The 14,429-nt window shown below is 42.3% G+C and overlaps 1 protein-coding gene and 1 long non-coding RNA gene across 4 annotated transcripts in view; one reads left to right on the forward strand and one right to left on the reverse strand.

The window, feature by feature from the left end:
- Positions 1-14,429, forward strand: part of EPAS1 (endothelial PAS domain protein 1) — a 78,361-nt gene that overhangs the window by 57,330 nt on the left and 6,602 nt on the right. For both annotated transcript variants that reach the window (XM_014950850.1, XM_014950851.1), the window contains 5 exons: positions 6,608-6,714; positions 11,778-11,925; positions 12,677-12,885; positions 13,209-13,396; positions 14,212-14,322. In XM_014950850.1, the coding sequence (XP_014806336.1) occupies positions 6,608-6,714; positions 11,778-11,925; positions 12,677-12,885; positions 13,209-13,396; positions 14,212-14,322 (763 nt within the window). The remainder of the gene's footprint in view (positions 1-6,607; positions 6,715-11,777; positions 11,926-12,676; positions 12,886-13,208; positions 13,397-14,211; positions 14,323-14,429) is intronic.
- The window catches only part of LOC106893141, a 60,812-nt gene that overhangs the window by 2,044 nt on the left and 44,339 nt on the right, over positions 1-14,429 (reverse strand). For both annotated transcript variants that reach the window (XR_001412999.1, XR_001413000.1), the window contains exon 3: positions 950-1,034. This is a non-coding gene — a long non-coding RNA (uncharacterized LOC106893141). The remainder of the gene's footprint in view (positions 1-949; positions 1,035-14,429) is intronic.

Here is a 14,429-nt window from a genome sequence, read left to right on the forward strand (position 1 = left end):
GCAGGGAAGCAGCAGGGCTGACACAGCTCGTTTCTCCCCGAGAGACTGTGTATTTCCAGTTCAGGGCTGATATCTTGGAGGGCAGCAAGCCTCCTCTAGCAGGCTTCTGCAGCGATCTCAGTGTCCCCTGTGCAGTTTATCTGGTGTGGGCAGGTCTGCCTCCGGGGAGCATAAAGTTCTTAATTTTGAAATATTCAATTAAAGAAATGAGGATTTCTAAGGAAGTGCCTTAATGAATGGCAGCTGTGCTGGACCTTACTAATGGAAGCATCTACCTCCAGTGTGAAGCTTAAGTGGGTACGTGAAGCTGAAATTTATCCTTGTGGAAAATGAGGATCACATCTGTCATCTCCGTAAGAAAGCTCATACTTTCCTCTGTCACAAAGCAAGATGCAAAATATAGGCTGGCCACCTTTCAACACTTTGTTGGCTGAGATAAAGTGCCTTGATTCTTTTGGCTTTTCCTCGGGAGACTACAGGACAGATGTGATATGAAGCAGGCAAGACTGGCCGTCCCTCATTTAAAATGTGAGACAATAGCCCGTATATTTTGTTTTCCAAAAATAATTTATATATGTGGGCCTATGACGTGCCAGCGGTTAGGTGGCATGTGTTTGTGTTCTTGAAACAGCTTTTGCAAGGTGATGAGCCCATAAAGAAAGGTTTGTGAGATGTAAATAATAAAAACAGGTTGTTCTGCTGAATGCCTGCTTCAGCCATTCCTGGAGAGCGATTTAAAAATGTTCCCTTGCTCCACTTATCTTGGCTAAGTGGTTTACAGGAAGGATTATTTTAGCTGTAATACGGAAATGCTGATCAGTGGTACAATTCAAAAATCCAAGTGAGGATTAGTTCAGCTGCACAGTGCTTTTGTGTCGGGGAGAATTGCCAGTGAGGGTGTTTTAGCCAGAAAAAAAGGCAAGTCTTTGTATGAAGGCAATTTTGTTACCTTGGTGGCATAGCTGATGCTCAGCGTATCTTCCCGTGCAGGGCTGCAGGGGTGATGGGTAGATAGAAATAACGGCTCTATGTTCCTGTGGGGGAAAAATTCACAAAACAAAAGTGAAAACTCTATCTGAGTTTGATAGAAAACCCTGAAACTACTTCAGGTGCCCCAGCACATGCAGCCTCTGCCTTCACGGTTTATGCATCGCAAAGGAAAAACATACGCTGTGTTTTGGAGGGGAGCAGGGTTTTGAAAGCAGGGAGGGTAACGTGGCATCATGGGTGGCGTTGGCTTTTCAGCTTCATCCCTGCAACCTCTCTGGGGTGCTGGGAAGGGGATGGGTAAGTGCTCTTTGCCCGAAATTGCTGTGGGCAGCGCGTGTGCGGGGAGAGAAGGGTAAGGAAACAGATCTCTTCTGCACGGGGCGATATGTGCAGGCAGCGACTCTGAGGGCTGCGTCACAAACCAGCTCCCTGGCAGCAGCACACGCTGCGAAGCGTATGGTCTCCATTACTCTGAAGGCATGGCGTGCTTTGGGGAATTGTGTTCCCAGTTACAAGAAACCCAATTAGCTATAGCCTTTTTTGCCTTTTCTTGATTGGAACAGTCTAATGGAAGAGCTGAAAAAGAAAAAGGAGCAGTGGAGGATGTGTGGTGATTCGGAATAGGATGGTGTAGGAAGATGCAATGCCAATAGTGTTGGTCCCGGTTGGGTTTCTCCTAATATGAGTGCACATGTGGGATGCGGGCTGTGGCCGACAGAGAGGAAATTGAGTTATATTGGACCTCCAGTTATGTCCCTGTGAAACAGAAGCATGTAGGCACCGGACCTGATATGAGAGTTTAAGTCAGTTTGCCATTTGACCAGTATTAGGGGAAATTAGGTGAGAATGCAAATAAGCATTTGAAAGGACCTCCTGTCCCTCCATCCCTGTGCAGGGGGAAAATGCATATTTCTAAATTAGGTGAGAATGCAAATAAGCATTTGAAAGGACCTCCTGTCCCTCCATCCCTGTGCAGGGGGAAAATGCAGCATGGAGACAACAGTGATGATATCTGAAGCCAAAGATCCAAATTTGGCAAAACTGGCTTTTGCTATATGCCATATTTGGGAAAAAACATAACCAACTTCTTTTGTTAATAACGAAACTTTGACTTAGACTGAACAAGTAGGAGAGACGGAGTCCTGGTGCAGTTCTCAATGTACCCATCTAGGGTTTTTGCCTAGCAGGGCAGATACACCTGACGGGGCCAGCTGCCCCTCTCAGGAGTGGACAGAGGTCCCAAGATTTTGCATTTAGTTTTCTTCTTTGGGCTGGGTCAGAGTGGAAGAAGCCATAAATGTTTTCAAGAGGAAATGTGGGTACTTGTCAGGACTGCCGTGCTGCCCTGCTGCCTGCTCTACAGCAGGCTGGCAGAATGCTCTAACACCAGGCACACGAGCTGTGTTGGGATTCATTTTTTCTCTTTTTTTTTTAACTCATTCTGCTTTAAGTATAACTTTGTTTGTTTGTGTGTTCCTGTCAAGACCAATTTAACTTCAATAACTTGGTAACAGTTTGAATACAGAAAGATTTTATTAAGAGATCCACACCCTCACACACACAGTCCACACACAGCCCGACGAACATACACCCAGCTCTTTTTTTATGAGCAGTAAACATTACAGCAGTCTTTCACAAAGAACCTGACTTCTCCATCTAGACGGTTCTTACGATACTATTTTAACTCAAGAAACGGTATACAATAAAAAGCTTTGTGCTCCTATAAAGAGACAGAAAAGCACAATTTTAAGAAAAACCAAACCACTTGAAATAGCTCATCTCTTAGGACACGTAGCCTTTGAAGCAGTGAGCTTTGTTTGCTTTGCCGTTTCTCAAAGAGATAAAGTAGGGCAAAGTTGTACAAATCTAGTAATACAGGATTCGTATCACTTGTTTCTCCATTGTGTACCCTAAGCACGAAACTTTACCTTTACTCCACATCCCAAGAAATGGGTATATTAAGAGAAACTGAAGTAGCTTTAGTTGGGACAGATTGGCTTCCACAAAGGGCTACTGCCCACCTCTTGAATGTGTTTTCTGAGATTTTGACCTCAGTACATCACGGTGACAAGTTTAGCACAGAAAACTGAAGGGCCAGTCTGGCAAAATTAAGATTCCCCCAAAGGTATTTGTGTTTTCAGAAACAAGTGGTTAACAGGAGAATAAACAGCCTCTCAGCCCACCTGTCGTCTTCAACAAAAATTATTATTATCCTTCTAATTGGCACCGGTTTACCTTTTACAAATGCAAAGGAAACACAAAGCCTACCGTGGCAGGAATGCCATCCAAAACCACCATACAGTTTGTTTTCCAAATTTGTCAATCCACAGCTTGCACAAAGGGCAATTTTCTGTCTGGTGTCTAAGCAAAAGTAGATGTCTTGTGTTCTGGACTCAGGTTTGTAAATGACTCTTTGGTCCCACGGGGCATATACATTTCTGTGACTCTCTTAGTTATGCACTACTCCTCCTCATAACTCTGTAGGGTGCTTTTTCCTTTGCACTTAGTCCTCTGTGTATTCGTCTGGCATTTCGTGTTGCTCAGAGGCTCCGGTGTAAAGCCCACGCGGAGTTTGGAGGGTGCGTCTCACTGGAGAGAGGTGCCTCGGAGCGATGCTCAGGTGAGGTCCGTGCAGAGACCTTTGCTGAAGCACTCGCTGCTTCCCGACCCAGGAGCTGCTCAGGCTCTCAGCTGTGGCCAGTTCTCCTTCACCAACATCTCAGGAGAGTCACAGGAGGGGGGAGATGGGGATGGGGAGAGCTGCCCGCCTCGGCTGTGGTGTGTAATGTGGCGTGGAATTGGCTAATCTGATTTCCAGCCCTGCACTGCCTGCAGCCCCTGAGCTTTTTTTTAAGCTTTTCAGAGTCAGCAGCACCAGAGGAGGAATAAAGGAAGGTGTGATGGTCCAATTCATGCACCCAAAGACAATACTGCTAACAATTCTTGGAGAGAGGGTGTTTGTAATAAAATAGTGGTGTTTAAAAATGTATCTAGGAAACATTGCCAGCCAGTTCTAGGGTTTTGGGGGGAAGGAAGAAAGAAACATAACTTATTTTTATCTTTCTGTACGCTTAGTTGGTTGTAATAAAATGATATCAACTCACCACTTGCTAACTTTTATCCAAGATTACATTAGATCTAATTATATTTGGTGTTGTCATGGCAGGATTGCACCACAAGTCATTCTGTGCCATGGAATGACAAGAAGAGTAATTTATAGTGGGGGCGATCGTTATGAACAGTGGGGAGTGATTTGAGAGGGGAATTGCAGGATTGGAATAAACAATTTGGCATAGGGATTGCAATTCTTGTATGATCAGAGTTAAGAGTCCCTCAGCCTGCTGTAACGCGTGTTCTTTGCTTGCTGTCTCAGTTCCACCATTGACACCCGTGAAGGCCATAATGTGGTTTTGGATTTGCATTGGTGCTGCTGTGTACATGATGCTGCTTTTTTTTTTTTCCCCGTTATCTTTATTTCCTTTTCCTTCTCCCTGCTCAACCCCCCTCCACTTGGCTCTCAGCTCCCAATGACTGGATTAAGACTAAATCCTCGACTTCCTGAATTTTAAAAGCCTTTCCCTTGTGACGAGCTCCAAACTAACCATCCTGGCCATGATACTATGCCATTATATAATCAAAGGCCATAGTTTCTGTTTTTAAAGACTGTATATTTGCACTGGTCCTGGCAAGAGCCTCTGGCCACTCACACCAGCGTGTCCCAGCTGACTGCGTAAAGGCAAGCAGCAACTGTGTTTTGGGAGCCTTGGGGGTCCTTCTATATTTGTTATTTTCTCCTGATGGTTCAGCTGCGGTGACCAATTCATTATGAGAACTTCTGCTTTTGTTAAAAAAGAAAAAGCAATTGTGGTTTCAGAGAAAAGTTACAGATTTGACTGGGGTGCAACTGAAAAGCTCTGAAGCTTGTTAGTGAAGAGAGTCAAAAGAGCAACTCTTTTTGAAACCTGGCTCAGTAATTTCCCCTTTGTCAGTTTTATTGTAAACGTAAATAAAACTGCAAACATAAATAGGAGACTAAGTCTTTGGGGGTCCCAATAAAACCAACTAAATTCTTTCCTCAAGTAAACCATGATAAATGCAGGTTCATTCCATGGAAATCAGGACAGAGAGTAGTTTTCAGAGTGACAAACCCAAGGTGTCCCCGGGGTATTAGCTATACAGTTCTGTGGAGGCGAGGGAAAAGCTGACTCAATGCCTTGGCGTTCAAACCATACACAAAATAGCTCCATCTTCTGTGTCTTCCTTGCTGGAGGGGGATGTGGGAGATGAATGCCATGCTCCTGCTCTGTTTGTTTTACAGTATTTACATGTCTGTCTTGTAAAGACATGCTCGTGTCTGGAGGGCTGGGCCAAGGCTGTCCTTCCAAGGAGTACACAAACCTGAGGATGTGTCTCTTAAAAGCGGCAATGCCAGGCATCAGGTGTGGTGGTGGCTGATAAAGCCTTTCCAAGTTACATGGCATAAAACTTGGGCACTGCCACCGATGGCAGGACGTGCTGCCAGACGCCACCATGCCTTTTGCAAACCCTCCCGGTTCTTCTAGGTTTAGGACAGCTCAGTGGTCGCTTTGTAGTCATTTTCCATAGTGCTCTCTGCAACGTTACAGGCTGTTACTGCAGTTTGAAAGCTAGGAAAAGGCATCTAAGAGTGTTATGGCTGACTTGGAAAACAGCAATGTTTCCTTCTTTCCCCAGAAGACATGATATCTTTGATTTTGAATGTATATAGAGGATTTTTTTTTTCTTGTTTTTACTAACCGTGTTTCCTGTAAAGCTGTGTGTGATGGTATTTCAAATTGAATTTGGGAAAAAAGAACCCTTTTCCTCCACCCACTCAGAGAAAATCATCTGCACAGTTCGGTGACCTATTTTCATTTATTCAGGAACTTGTGAGAAATTCTGCCTTGCCTGAGTACTCAGAGAGGCTCTGAAAAAAAGGTCTCGTTTTTGAGATCATAGCTTGCTTTGTGTAAAATCCTACTTATTTTGTGGATTAGTCACCCAGGTAACCTAATCTATATGCTGAAGTTCTCATACAATTGAGAAAAACTAAGTAGAAGAGCTGATTTTTTTTTTTTAACTGCCCTTAATTTCTCACCTTTCATTTTTATTTTATTAAATGCAATACCCGAAGTAGAGATTTAACACTTCTATGTATGTTTTTTGAATGTGCATGTACTTTTAAACCTGATGGTGCCAACCACTACACCCCTCATGCACTTGATTTTGAATGATGGTAGTTGGGGGTGTCTGCGTGTAGTGGACAGCCTGAGAACTTTGTCAGCCCTGGTTTTCCAGCTGAGAGCTTCTAAAAGAGATACTATGCAACAGGCCTGGGAAAATTTGCAACACATGTAACGACATCCTTAGGAATTTTTATTCCAGTAGTAGTAGAAGGCAGTTTATTCTGAACGTGGAAATATTTCAGAAGGTGATCAGAAGTCTTCTACAGCTCCTAATGTGTTTGGAAGTTCAGAATTTCTCATATTGTGGTTTTAATTCTGCTAGCCTAAAGACTAGAGCTGACAGCTGCCCTGCACATGTAAGCATAAGGCTAAGGCGACCTGAATTTTAAATATTTGTTTTTTTCTTAACCAAGAATAACAGAGTTGATTGGATACCATCCAGAGGAGCTGCTGGGCCGTTCGGCGTATGAATTCTACCATGCCTTGGACTCGGAGAGTATGACCAAAAGTCACCAGAACTGTAAGTCACATTCTTATTTTTCTTCATAGTTTGCACACAAAGCACAGCTTGCAGGTACCTCAATAAGTAGATGAAAATACAAACACACCTTGTCTGTAGGTATTCTCTGAGAACAGTATGTACACTTTGCAGAAAGCTTACGGGTGACTGTGGTTGTCTGGCTGAAACCTGCTGCTGGTCTTTCCCACGGGTTTGATTTTTGCCATAATTAAAACCAAACTTGAATGGTAGAGAGGAGTATCGCTGTCTCTCTAAGGGATCAGCTGAAAATTTGAAAAGCTGAGTTAGGAAGTACTAACCCGGTTGAGAAGTGCGTTCACTGGTGGTATTATCCTTCTGGTGTGCTGTTGGGCTCAGCAGGAAGAGCAGCTGTAAAGGGTAATAGGAATATTGCAGTGTATTTTTGAATGTCTTTCTTCTGCTACCAAATAACAACTATCTTCAGTACCCAAAACAGATGTGTGAGGAGACTTTCTGAAAGGGATATTCATTATACAAATAATATATACTGCCAGGAACAGCTTCTTCTTGTTATTCTTATGCCTATGTGAACTGCCAGATTTAGCTGGTTTTAATGTAAAGTACCCAAATTCTTCCGGGAGCAGAGATCAGAGCCAAAATCTGCTCCCTCTCTTCAGCAGAGACCACACAGTTATTCTTCCTCTCCCTCACACATAGGGTGCCTTAAAACTATTGGATTTAAATATTCAGTGTCTGAGGGGTGGCTCTGTGGCTGGAGACAGCGCGGTGCACTAATGAACAAATGACATTTCCCACCCTCGGCTGCCCAAGGAGCGTATGGGAGAGTTCTCAGCACCACATCACTGCAGTGTCTGCTGCCCCTCTTCTTATTAAAACAAAGCAAAGCTGCTAGACTGGAGTCCACAAGCTAAAAACACTCCCACCTTGTAGTTACTATGATCAAAGACTCTGTCCTCGGGGAAAAGGACCATGACTTCAGTCATGTCTGTGGGGAATTGCCCACCAAATAGACTTACAGAAAGTATTTCTGTACTTCCCAGAGAAAAGTAGCAGCAAAGAATAACTGTCTGACCTTAAGGGGGAAAGGGAATATGCGTTAGCTCTAATGGCAAGGATTCAGGACAGCTTTGAGTTGAAATGTTACTTGAAAGAATGTTTGGCAGTGATTAAAGTTGTGTGCTCTAAAGCAGTGTTGGTATGAATCATCCTGTTTCCAGAGCTGCTTTTTAAAAAAAAAAAAGACAAGACATCACGCTATACTTGCTGAGAGTTGTCTGGGAATGTATTTGTTAAAATTGTTTATTAGATAATGTCTTCATGCTTTTAACAGTGAAAAAGAGTTAGTGATGATCACAGATAGGATGTCCATACCCTATGCTGCAGAGTCATCCTGAGAAATCAGTGGGTCTGTTGCACTGTTGCTTTTGAATTATTGCGTTGATTTCTAAGAATGGGACAGTACCAGGGAGGGAATGAAATGAGAGCTGGCAGGCGCTTTGGTAACAGGAGAGAGAGGGCGAGCTCTTGTTGGTTATCCCGATCTATAGTTAAATGAGACCACTGAGGTGGGACTTGTCCATGTAGAGTTTTCTGGAGAGTTTCTAGTACCCGTGTTGACCCTGCATTGATGGAGGTTGTTCCTCACTCTAGCAATTCAATTCACCTCACGTAGCGCAGAGTTTATGTCTAGATGCCACTTGTGCCCACTGAAAAGCCCATGAGCTACAAGCTTTTGCTGTTGGGCATGAGGACTGAGGGAGAAGCAGGATGAAGGTCGGGGAAAGTCTAGAGGGGTGAGTTATACCTGCAATAGTGCTGAAGGCACTGAGCGCTGCACAGGTTCTAAATATTTGGGATCAAACTCTTAAACAGGGTTTATGATAGCACAGGATTGACACAAGTGATCTTCACTGTTGGAAGCACAGGAGCAAGGCCTGTGCTGTGATAAATGCTGTTGCCCACAACAGAACCATCCCTTCACAGTGCCAGCAAACTGGACCCCTTTAGTTTTTCTAGGATAAATACTTCCCATGTCTTCTGGGACAGTCAGGCTTCTTACCGACACAGAGAACAACCACAGAGGCAGAGTGACAGCAAGCTGTGACTTGAGAACACACACATAAGCCCTCCAAATAGGGGTTTCCAAATAGGAAACCCCTAGGTTTCATAATGTGTGCCACTGAGATATCGTCTAATGCACAGAGTAACCAAGCTGGCATATAGCTTATACAGAACACATACTAGTTCTTCCTAGCACGTAGCTATACAGAACTTATTAGTTCTTCCTGGCCGTGTTAATTTATACATGGAAATGCCCACCTCAAAATGAACATTCAGCACAGATGTATTTATTAAACAATAATTTTTATTAGAAACATGCTATATATTCATGCAGTAATACAGTCATCAATTCTGACCATGCCAACCATTTAGTGTTGTAAAGATGCACAGGAAATACTCGAGGAGGGAGACTTAGGTTTGAAGAGAGAGGGAGAAAAACCTCAAGTGAGTCTCTTGGATAGAAGCAGAAGTCCTTCCCTTTCTTTCCTTCTAATTTAGTGATAAATCATGCTTATTGCAGTTTTACTGTGCTGCAGTTAGTTATGTTTTTGGTTTTGGTTTTTTTTATCTTGAGGTGAAATAACAACCTCCCATTCAAGCAAGCCACAATAGTGTTTGTGTTCTTGGCTGGAAGTATAGCTGCATATAGAGTATGAAAGTCTTAATTAGTCACCGTCAAATGGAAGATTAGAATGCATTTGGCAGTATTTAGCATACCCAGTTTGTCACGTTATGCAAGCAAGATGAAAATCTCTGTCTTGTCACATAGATCTACACAAAAGACTCCAGAGCTATATTTTCCAATTGGGTGATTAATAATCTAGAATCGTTTCCAGTTAGAGTCTGGTTTTGTTGCTGTTAAAGCCACTGGGAATTTTGCTATTGACTTCAGTGCTTTCAGTGCATTCGGCTGAATGGCACCATCTGGGACCTGCTAGTTGGTAGTACGCAGCAGTTGGACAAGGCTTCCAAGTGAATCATATTCCTCAAGTGTCTCTCAGTAATTAAAAAACAAATTTTGTATTCAAATTCGTCTCTGCCTTCCCCCTTTCTCCACGCAAAGATAAGGAATATAGTTGGAGCCTGTTTCATTGAGATGTCACTAGTTCTGTAGGTAGTACAGTAGTTACTAGTGCTGTAACTAGATCCAGGTAACGTATGCTTTAAAAAAAGAGAAGTGAGAAGTTCACTCTGAAGGCAGAACCTTAAATGTAGCATTGATAATAAAGTCAGCAGTTACAAGTGTATTAGTAATTTATGAGATTACCCCACAGAGGGATTCTGCTGTACTTTATTATATCAGAACATGACATGCTTTGAATAATAATAATAAAAAAGATTAAAGCAGTAAAAAGCTTCTTTGTAATGTAACAGGCGCCTACACTGTGACTCTTATTGATGAGCTGATGATTAGGAAGCAGTGTAATTATGTTTCACAAGCAGAGCAGAACAGTCCAGTCACTAAAACACTTTGAAATGAAAGCCTTTTGATTTTGTTCCACCAGAAGTATTTAATCAATAAAAGTAATGTTCTACTTTGTCTAAATAAATTAAATGAAGGATGATTAAATACTCCTAGGAAGAAAACAAACAAACTTCAGAGACAGGAGGATAAACCCAGCAACAATTATCTGCAAAACAGTTGTTGTGTTTCACAGGCCTGGATTTGTACATTTGTGCGGTGGCGATACAGAGAGACTGACAACAAGTAGCTTATGTTAGTGGCCACATTCACAAGGAATTTTTCTGTACAAAGACTTCAGAATCAAGTTTCCAGCCTTACTGAGTCAAATTGCATTATTTTTCGGGCATTAGTTCGATTGCACACTGTCTTTGAGCATAAAAGCTGTTTAAAAGGAAAGATTGCCAATGTGGTCAAAGGTTTAGCTGAGCCAGTTCCCACCTTTCCTTCTCAGAGCAGCTACATCTGCTTTCCAAATACAAACTCTTATTAGTAGGAGTACTGCTTGCATACTCCAGCCCTAATTTTATTGCCATTGATCAACAATATTTTTCCTCATCTGACAACTGTGAATTACATGACAATATTCACTGCTTTTAGGAAAGGATTTACAACAGACAGGACACCATAAAAATTTACATCTCGGAAGTCCAGGGCTTCGTACTGAGAACTTCTCTTCAAATATTACAAAATATTGGGGGGGAGGGGGTGTGTGGAATTTCACCCTTAAGACATCTAGATGAAGCTTTAAACCCAAGTTGTGCTATTTTTAGTTTATTGCTTCAGAAACACAGGTCAGTTCAAAAAACATTTCAAGTTAAATAAACATTTTTGATTTGTCAAAGATCTTGGTTCCTTCTAGGCTGCTAAATTTAAGCTGTTGCAGAGGAACAACAGAGTCCAAGCAGGGAGAGAAATACAGTAGTTCAGCTTCATTATTTTTCTCCTAGGGAAAACAGTCTCATTTATGTTCTTCATTTTGATACTTTTAAGAGTGATATTACTTTTTCAGCCTCTTAAGACCAATGCTGTGCTAGTGCCACCTTCACTTTATTTGTGGTGTTGATCTCTCCAGCTCCTAACTCTAAGGTATAAAAACAGAACAGGCATAGATTTAAACCATGAGATTTTTTTATTTTTTGTGAGTATAGTTTTTAAATCATTTGACTCTTGGGCTTATCCATCACCTAAATAAATCCACTTTTCTGCAGATCAGCTTGGGAGCCTAAACTGAGGCACTTCCAGAACAGAAAATTACAAGAAAAATGCAATCAACGGGCATTAGAATAAAGGGGGGCAATTAGGATCTTAAATTAAATGAAAAAAAAAAATCCCACACTGAATACTTAGATCATCTAAAGAACTCAAATTCCAGGCATCTTGAGACTTCAAATTAACATCCCCTTTTATATTTATAATGGCCAAATTTTCCAAAAGTTAAGCATCCTTGCTAACAAATAGTGTAGTTTTCCATAATGAAAACTCAGAAGCGGGTTTATTTTAAACAAGCTTTCCTGTCCTGCTGCATTATTTCTCTCTCTCTGCCCCCTTTCCTCAGTGTGTACCAAAGGCCAGGTGGTGACGGGGCAGTACCGGCTGCTGGCCAAGCACGGGGGGTACGTGTGGCTGGAGACTCAAGGAACAGTGATTTACAACACGCGCAACCTACAGCCTCAGTGCATCGTCTGCGTCAACTACGTGCTGAGGTAAGTCCTACGGGACAGAAGAAATGAGTATGCTTTCATCTGCTGGAAGAAATGCAATAATCAGAGGAACTTTTGAAGGGTCTATTTATTCAGTGTTGTTATTCTCAAATCAGTTTAGTCATGTTTGTTCAGTCTTGTTTACTGATGTTAGACATTGATGAAAAATGTGGCATGCCCGTTCCCATACACGCTGTTGAAATACACCACAGGCTTTCTCTTCTGCAGCACGGCTGCTCTGCTGATACAACAGGGTATAAAGCCTGAACTTAAGATTTTATTGTGTAACACAACTGTTAGTGTGCTTTGTTTTTCTAATGCTGTGACAGAGAGATAAAATTAAGTATGTTGCTAAGAGAAGCTGTTTTCCGTCTGAAAAATCAGGACCAATCAGGAGTCTTGCCTCTGTTTGGCAAAACTCAAGTATTTTTGGTCCTAGATGGGGCCAAAATAGGAAATACTTATTTGAGTGATAGTCTAGGTCATTATAGCCTCGACTACGTCCCTTTAAAAAGGAGAGCAACAAAGCCCCGAGTATTCCCACAGAAGTCCTGACCACACTCTCTGCGTCATCTGAGCCGGTGGTGCTCAGCAACGCTGGAACCCTGCCTCGCCTCTCGAGAGCCTGGCATGCCACCCAGGCAGGCCAAAACCCTTGTATGGTCCCCAGCTTTAGAGTTTTGTACTGCCTATGATACCCACATCTTTGGGTTTTTTTAGAGGGCAAAATACCTAAAACCTCTTTTCTTGTTAGTGAAATTGAGAAGAACGACGTTGTGTTCTCCATGGACCAAACGGAATCGCTCTTCAAGCCTCACCTGCTGACGATGAGCACCACCTACGACAGCGGCATCCCTGGCACGGAGAAGAGTGACTTCTTGTTTACTAAGTTGAAGGAGGAACCAGAGGAACTTGCTCAGCTGGCACCAACACCTGGCGATGCCATTATTTCCCTGGATTTTGGTTAGTATTTGTATGAATAATATCTGTGCAACAAAGAACCACATATGAGCCTACATTTAGAAGCTTAACAAACAAGGTCTGTTTGCTGTGTGTACAAATCAGGAGTAATGGCTATAAGAGCCCACGTGCTTACACCAGTGGAAAATTTCTGTGAATGAGAGCGGAATCAGGCTTTTTTGCTGACTAAACAACATGCATTAAGTCTATGCCAACTTATTGTCATGGCAACTGGGAGCAGTGTTTACTTTCAGTGAATAGCTGCAATTATATCATAACACAGCACGACCTAAAAGCATCATTAATATTGTTAAAACTCTATGCAGGGACACAGAAGTTTGAGGAAGGCCCCGCCTTCCCCAGTGCTGTTTTGACACCAAACAAAGCCTGGCCAGCAGAAGTGAAGAGCCACGCTGCTCAAGGTGAAACACTGACGATACCGTCCTTTACAATGCCTCAGATGGCACCTGGCAGCAGTACTCCCAGCGCGAGCAGCAACAGTAGTTGCTCCACGGTAAGAAGAGCTTTAAAAGAAAATGCATGTTCTGCTTTGTATGTAAGTCCCATCAATATGTTTTCATGTAGAAGTCCTGTCTCATTGCCTATTAACGAGGCCCAGTGTATCTATATCCCTCCTGTATTATGTGTATCTTAAGAATCAATAGCAAAAATATATACTGGGAACTGCATCCTGCAGCTGTTCCTCAATAATTACTATAACCTATAAAACAGCTAGTACAACCTGCTACCACCTTTCACGGACTTAGTCTTAAATAATATGCCAATGTAAAATAGCAACATTTCCCCAGACCCATAGGGCCTTTTTTTGTTGTTAACTAGAAGCTCTGGTCCAGAAGTTTTACCCAACTCGGGCTTTTGAGAGGAGCTTCAGGGAATTCCTCACTGGAGGAATGAATGTGCTTTCAGGGCTTTGTGCCTAAGAGCTGGAGCCATTCTTAGCCAGCCTTTACAGAAGGATGTCCAATTTTAATAAAGACATTGAGGTAGTGCTAAGTGTCTCCCTTTCTTGGCACAAGTATTTAACAGTGTCGCTGGTCTCAGTTGCTAAAAAAACATTTAAACTAAGACAGCAACTAGGTTCCTGTACTGGGTTAATCAGTATAGCTCTCAAAGTTTGTAGTGAGAAATAATCTTGTGTTGGAGAAGAGCATATGATAGAACCCAAAACTGTCCACTTCTGAGTACGCTGTACATAGAGCCTGGTACGATAGGAAAGGTCTGTTACTGAATAGCACAGATAAACCGCACGATGCTAAGACAATACTGTAATTGCCTTGCTGCTTATAGCAAATTATTATTTCTGTGCAGCCAAGCAGCCCAGAAGATTATTACAGTTCTGTGGATGAAGATCTTAAGATTGAGGTGATTGAAAAACTCTTTGCTATGGACACAGAATCAAAAAATCAATGCAACTCCCAGGTAAGGAACTAATATCTCTTCAAAAGCTGTAGAATTCAATCCCCTGCTAGCAGGTAGTACAGATGCATGCTATATGTGCAGGTACAGTAACATACATGCAGACTGCA

This window comes from Calidris pugnax, unplaced genomic scaffold, assembly GCF_001431845.1.
Source record: "Calidris pugnax isolate Ruff unplaced genomic scaffold, ASM143184v1 scaffold24, whole genome shotgun sequence".
Classification (NCBI taxonomy): Eukaryota; Metazoa; Chordata; class Aves; order Charadriiformes; family Scolopacidae; genus Calidris; species Calidris pugnax.